This window comes from Capricornis sumatraensis, chromosome 2 (genome assembly GCF_032405125.1).
Source record: "Capricornis sumatraensis isolate serow.1 chromosome 2, serow.2, whole genome shotgun sequence".
Taxonomy (NCBI): Eukaryota; Metazoa; Chordata; class Mammalia; order Artiodactyla; family Bovidae; genus Capricornis; species Capricornis sumatraensis.
In genome coordinates, this window is record NC_091070.1 from 195,970,182 (window position 1) to 195,977,286 (window position 7,105).

Sequence of the window (7,105 nt, forward strand, 5' to 3'; positions counted from 1 at the left end):
CTTAAATACAAAATACACCCTTTTCTTTCAAAATCATCTCAATTTCTACTTTCCCCCCAAACTTTAAAATAAGTGTTTTACATTTAATTTCATGTTGCTGTCAAAAATAAATTTATTCAGTAACTTGTGGTTTGAGATGGCAGAAGTTGAAGTCTTGTTGCACTTGACATAGGGAAGGTGAACTTAAAATGCCAAATGAAAAGGATTTTTTTCTTGCATATTCTTTTATACTACTATGAAAAATAAATTATCGAAAACCACTTGTCTGCAACCTTCCAGTCCTTGTTAGGGCAAGCATCAGAACCATGTCCTTCAATAAACCTTCAAGTATTTTGTTCTTTTTGGAGTGAGGGCAGGGAGCTTATGAAACAGGAGGGACCTTTAACATAAAACATTTTTGTTCATGTGGGAGATGATGAATAAAGTATTTATAAATTTATAAGAGGTAACTGCATTGAAATCCTTTGGTGAAATCTTTAAAATGACAGTAAGTAGTAGATACTGGAAAATTCTCTTGGAAATTTGAGATTTCCATTTCATTCAAAAAAACTTTTAACTAGATGTATTATTAAGAGTTTTATATGTCTTTACTAAAAAGTTTTGAGGGAATCAAGTACTATGTGTAGGAGTGGCCTATTTATTTACTGTAAAAGTTTCTATATTTATTATACTGTAACCCCTAAATAATGACACATGTAATATATATATATATATATATATATATATATATATATATATATGCTCTTGCTAAGCTTTTTATCACCTCAATATTGGTATTTGCAGTGCATTTTAATACTTAAACTTATATAATTTTACACTTCTGGTATTTTAGGGAGAAAAAGCCATTGTTACACTTAGCATACTTATGGTATACTTTTGGGAAATATACTATTTAACCAATTATTTCATTTTGTGATTTAAAAAAATCAACAAATGGGAAGCACTTTTTAATGGCAATTTCTTTTTGAAGTGGCTTTTAGGGCTAACATATATTTGATTCCAGATTGTTACTTCTGAAACCTGTTTTTCAACGACTTAACTTTGAGAAAAAAGGAAGATCAAATATTAGGATAAGTCTACACTGAGGTAATTTCAGGTTTGATTTCCAAAAAAATGTTGTTCTTACTCTATTTTAAAGCAGACATATTAGGCATCAAGTAAAATTTTTGCTGGGAGGCATGAGGAGAGAAAGAAAAGCATTTAACTGGATCATCAATAGAATATGTCTAGTTCTAATGTCAAGACTTAAAACACCATGATCTTTCAGTTTACTTCTCCTTAGCAAGAAGCATATCACGTGTGGATTATAAGAGGAGTGGAAATCACAGAAAACATTGTCCTCTTTTGAAAATGTGTTTTAATCAGGCAAAAGAAGCATCAGGACAAACCATTTTAAAAACAAAGTCTCCAAGTTGGGTACTGAGACTGGCAAAGGGAGAGGCAAGGAGAAAAGTCAGGGAAAGATAAAATATTCAGAAGAAAGCCAAAGCTTTTGCAATTACATGTTAGAATTCAGGGTTTTGCAGGTGAAAGAGATGTTGCTTAAATATATTCATAAAGCTGTAGCAAGATTTCCACTTAGCAGTTTCAGAGGCTTTAACTAACTGCTTAAAATATGACAAAACTGAATTTTAACAAATGATATTAAAATAGGACAGCCAATCAATTAACTGACAAAACAGAAGGCAGCGTGGGAGAGCCCTCCCCACATTCATTGCAGATTCGCAGCTCCCTCCGCCCGGTTGCCCTCCATGAGGCTAACGACCTCGTTTCTCCGGTAGAGCCTGGCCAAGTCGCAGGCGGTGTCCCCCTGATGGTTCCGATGCCCCACTTTGCAGGCCGTATGCTTCACAAGGAACTCCACCACGGGGAGGTGGCCTTCTTTGGCAGCCAAGTGCAAGGGCAGGTTCCCTTCATTATCCTCGATGTTAACATCAGCTTGAAACTCCAGCAAAGTCTGTAAAGTGTCCAGGAAACCTGCTCTGGCCGCATCGTGAATGACAGCGAAACCAGTTCGGTCTTTCAAATCGGGATTAGCACCTCTAAGTAGTAGTCTCCTGGCAATCTCCGGATTTCCAAGTTTCATAACCTAGAAAAGGAGAAAAAACGGTAGAATCCTTCAAGCGCTCCTACTACAAGACTATTTTAGAATATCCATCTTTCTATTTATGTAACTTTTTTGGTGAAGGAGTGCTTTGGGAGGACCCATGTGATGGAGTTTGAAGGGCTCAGTTGCAGCAGATGAGTACTATGAGGTAAAAGTAGAAGAAAACTTCTAAAAATTGAGCTTCTATGATGGAATATCTTAAATGAGCCACCAAGTAGGATATATTGATTAATAAAAATAGAATGAGTACTATTTGTACAAAATTCGCTGACAACGAAGCTCCCTGTCTCCCATAAAGAGTTGTGTAATTTCATGAATTTATTAAAATAAAAAATGGAACTTGAGATTTAAGTAAGTCTTCTGTTTGGTTCGTCATGTTCATAAAATGTGCCTGGGGTATTGATTCTGTAAAATTAAATGTGGGTAAAATTTTTCTTAATAGCTAAAAAGAAGGAGAATGAGCTTCTTTAAATCCTCAAAGAAATGCTTCCACACACCAGACTCCATCTAGGCTGATTTTACTAGTGTAAAAATGATCTCTTAAAAATCCAAACCTGGTATTTTCTTAAATTATTAATTTTCACACATTCTCTCCAAACAGATAAGCCCCAAGTTTCCAAGTAATTAAATTTTTTTTCTTTGCAGTTATTTCATGTGGGTTACTAGGTGTATTTAGTGCTTAGAATCCTCCACTTGAAAATTTAAAATGTTATTGAATATTAAAGTGTTTTTTTTTAAAAAGCAAGTGTTTTTTACATTGCCAATGATACTGATTTATCTAAAACATAACATATTAATGATGTGCCTGTATTAGATAGGAAAAGACTGTATGGCAACTGTTCTTAAAAGGAATGGAACAGTCATTCTACCATTTTACTGTCTCCGAAAAAGTTTGAGGTAGCTTCCTAATTTCAATTCAGCAAAAGAAGAGAAAGTAAGATATTTAACGTATATTTTGGGACATAGAAAGCTTTGTCTGTGGTTTCAGCCTGTTTGTTCATCAACTGGTGACCTCATCTTATTTCCTTTAGCAGTTATTATCAGGCATTTAGGAATAGTTATTTGTAAACTGGCAATATTTTAAAAGCCAGAATTTGATACTAAAATTTACTATCAACATACAACTAATTTACATGATAAAGACTTATGTACTGGTGTTTGAATATATTTCACTCTAATAAGAGGTCTCTATTAGGCTCTCATAATTATAAAGTATTTTGTACAGAAGCATGAAATTATACAATACATATAGTCTAGTTGTGAAAAAATATAGTCTCATTAACATGCAAGGAAATTTCAGCATTTTAATTGTTTTATTCCTAGGTATATTCATAATAACCTAAATTTATAGTAAACAGATTGCATAGTAGACACTCGAAATTAAATACATCCTGGAAAAACATACAAAGCTGATCTCTTTAGAATGTTTGTTTTAAAAATCACAAATTAAGTAATATAAAATATATTTAGAATGAATAATATTTTATAAATTCAAACTATATAGATGACCAAGATGTTAAGCTTCCCTGTTGATAAAACTCTGCTGACTTTTGGCCCTTCCTTTGAGGCAGTGGTTAAAAATGATACATAATTTATTTTTTAAGAACTTAGATGAAATACACTTTTGGTTATTAAAAATTAACACAATCTAATTTTTACCACAATTGCCTCTAAATATTTAGTTACATTTAAAGACCTGAACTGGGAAAAATAGGAGACAGACACCTTGGATCTTTGTAAAGCAAATGTACGATCAGGGCCTTTGATATTATCCTGATTGAGAGGCTAACACTAGGAAGAGGGAAAAATCTTTTGTAATTCAGTTAAATAAACATTACTGTAGGAGAAATTTTGCCATATTCCACAGAAAATAATAGCAATGCTGGAAACTGTTTTGAAAGAAAGTTCTTTCTTGAGTTATGATACAACTTCAGAGTCGGGATTATACATACTGAAAACAAGCTTTGAGACTCCTGTTTGTGTGTGTTTCATTATATGTACTAGGACTAAGCCACAATAAGTGGGTGTTAATATCTTGAGAAGTATGTTTAATATAAACAAGACCGCAGAGTTGTATTAAAAATGTTTGTCAAAACTTTTGTTTTGCAGTATTAATCTCCTAGTCTTCCTGCTCGTCACAAGTCCTGCAAGATCCTATTCTTACAGGGTTAAGTGGCTCATTCTTTGTGAGATTTATATAATATTTTGAATGTTCAATAGGAAAAATTTCAATATGTTAAATTTGTGACATTGCTATCATCACAATACCTGTTAAAAACTACAAGGTGGAAAAAGAAAAAAATCCTTTCCCCACTTAATATACCTGAAATAACAAGATAAATAATTTAGTATCTATAAGCTTCCTTAATACTGAAATTTTTGCAAAGTCAGTGTATTCTGATTTAAAATATACAGGGTGTATGGACTTCGTCTGTTAGTAGTACATCTCCTGTCACTTAAATTTCTCATTCTTGCAATTAAAAACAAAGCACTCTAAAAACCCTCTCCCCAGTGGATTTTCAAAAACAGCTTTTAAGTGTTGCATTTCAAATACGAACTGCTTTTAAGAATATCATCAGAACCCAGATAAAGCAACTGTTTGAGACTACTTTGCCATTTTTCTGTTTCTAAGCCTTTCAACCAAGTTACATGATAACGTTCAGAGGAGGAAAAAAGTTATTAGGTACAATACTTGGCAGCTGGACATGTTTCATTTGTTGCTTGTAAATCTAATTACTAAAAATTAGGACATACCACGGTAAGACCGCAGAGACAAAAACACTATAAACTGAGCTCTGATTAGAAAATTCAACTTTTTAGTCCTCCTCAATCCTGAATGGGTGGATGGTATTATATTAACTGTGAAATGTACATCCTGTGCCTGTGCCCAGGCCACCCATTCCAAACGAGGAAAGGTCGTTTGTCAAAATTTGAAGCATTTGAAGGAAAAAATACCCTCGCCAGTAGTCAAGAAAATTAACGTTAAAGTCAATTATTGGAGCAAAGTACGGAAACCACTAATAGCAGTGTATTTACTTCAAATAATAATCATAATAACGTGTTTACAGAACTGTCTAAAAAAAAAAAAACCAAAAAACTCGGCGCTGCTACGACTGGTACACAATCCCCACAGTCACAAAAACATTCCAAAAATTAAGACCAAACCTGGAACCGACTTGATATAGAGGATGTTACTGGATTTGACGAGTTTGTTCAAAGTACGTCATTTTGGGGAGTTGGATCCACTTAAAGATATAAAATATGGCAACCAACTAGTTTTAAAAACAGTGAAATTTAGTACCCCTGAAAGCTTGAAAGCTATTATTCTAGAAACCCGGGTCACGTAGGCAACATTGTTGACCTGTTTTCCCCACCTCTCTGGATACCAACCTGCAGCGCAGTCCTTCCAAATCCATTTTGTGCATTGACGTTTACATTATTTTGCAACAAACTAGTAAGTTGCTCTAGGTCCCCCCTGGCAGCTGCGGACGCCAACTCGTTCCCCCAAGGCTCGGCCATTCTTTAGGGTCCTGACGATCGGGAAAAGATGAATTAGTTGTTTTTCTTTTTCCCCTTTACTTCGCTCCTAACCAGGCTGCATGATGGCATCGGAGACTGACAGAAGGACTGGGATGGTTAATCTGGAGTAGAGCTTGGTAGTAAATACTAGTAAGATCTGCCTGCCAAAAGCCCGCCCCTCGATTCACACGTGATTATTCAGCAAAACTGAGCCATTGGAGAGGGGCTCCGCTCCTCGCTTTTTAGCTTAACCCCTATGAAGAATTCTGGTGATTAAACTGAGAGATATACAGACACACATATATTCCTGGTAAATTACTCTGGAAGTAAAATGTAGGCAGAGCTGGCACGTACCTACACTACAGATCTCCAGGAGGAATGTATGCGGAGATTTAAGGGACTACGTTAGGGCAGAAAATACCGTGGAAAAAGAGACATTTAGGGGGAAGAAAAGGTATTAACCCACCCTTGTTCACAGTAGTGACTTGAGCCGCGCGAGCCAGTACCGCAGGGGCAGGTCCTCGGAAGGGCTCGGTCTCCATCCGTCTCGGCGAAGGGGTAGTTCTGAGTCCACCGCTGCAGGGAGAGCGCCTCGGTGGCTGGATGCTGATGTGCTCCGGGGGTTAAAGATGATCACCAAAATCAAACGAGAGTAGCAGTTCCGTGGCCCTCAAGTTATAGGTCGTAAGGACTCCTCCGTGGCCTTCGATTCTCCGGATGAGTCTTAATCCGCGTCCAGGCCGAGCTGCGGGCTAATGCTGTGCGGGAGGGCTCCGGAGCCCGCCCGCCGGGCTACCGCAGCCCTGCCGAGCCTGAGAGGCCGTGGGAGCCAGGCTCGGCGCGCGTCTCCGGAGACGGCCGGGCGCGCGGCGGGCCCCCGGCAAGCCGGTCATGCCGGCCCCACCGGGTCCTGGGACGCCCAGCAGCGTGAGGAAGGGGGAGAGAGATGCGGGAAGTGTCTATGGAGCCCCGGCTGCTGAGGCAGCGCGCTGCAGCATCGCGGCTGCACGGGGCAGCCCACCGGTAACTTCCCGCCTACAACCGAGCCAGTTCAGACTTCCTAATGTAGAAGCTCATTGAACGACCGCCGCTTCTTTTCTTTCCTTTCTCGGTTTTCTGAGGGCTCCAGAGATCGGGAGGGTCCTAGGAAGTCTCAGGCCAAGCTCTGAGTATTGCGAGTCGCCACAATTCCAGGGCGCAGCCAGTTCCGCCCTCGGCGAGAGCTCAACGGCGCCCTGTGCCACTTCGCCAACCTCTCGCAGTCCCCTGGCCTGTGCCCCCAGCCTGTGCCGCCGATAGGGCAGCGGCCGCCAGCCAGCTGTGCCCGGGAGCCTAGCCGGGTAGCACCGCTTCCTCCCGAGCCGCAGCGCTCCCAGTGACAGTTTCTTTTGTAGCTGGTCCCCCCCAAATCACTGGTCCCTGCTCCCTTCACCCCTACAGACACTTGTGCGTCGTGCCCCTTTCTGGTCTTTTCCTTCC

At 39.1% G+C, this 7,105-nt stretch overlaps 1 protein-coding gene across 1 annotated transcript; it reads right to left on the reverse strand.

Moving 5' to 3' along the window:
* Positions 1–1,428: 1,428 nt before the first annotated feature.
* On the reverse strand, positions 1,429–6,344 carry CDKN2C (cyclin dependent kinase inhibitor 2C). The gene is made up of 3 exons (XM_068966087.1): positions 6,093–6,344; positions 5,498–5,637; positions 1,429–2,089 (listed from the first exon to the last, which is right to left on the reverse strand). Exons 2-3 carry the CDS (start codon positions 5,624–5,626, stop codon positions 1,712–1,714), a joined length of 507 nt encoding a protein of 168 aa, XP_068822188.1. The 5' UTR covers positions 5,627–5,637; positions 6,093–6,344; the 3' UTR covers positions 1,429–1,711.
* Between the last annotated feature and the right edge of the window lie 761 nt (positions 6,345–7,105).

Coding starts and splice junctions, on each gene's coding strand:
- CDKN2C (XM_068966087.1), bottom strand. CDS start 5,626: ATGGCCGAGCCTTGGGGGAACGAGTTGGCGTCCGCAGCTGCCAGGGGG. Junction 2,090..5,497: donor TTGGAAGGACTGCGCTGCAG/GTTGGTATCCAG, acceptor CTCCTTTTCTAG/GTTATGAAACTTGGAAATCC.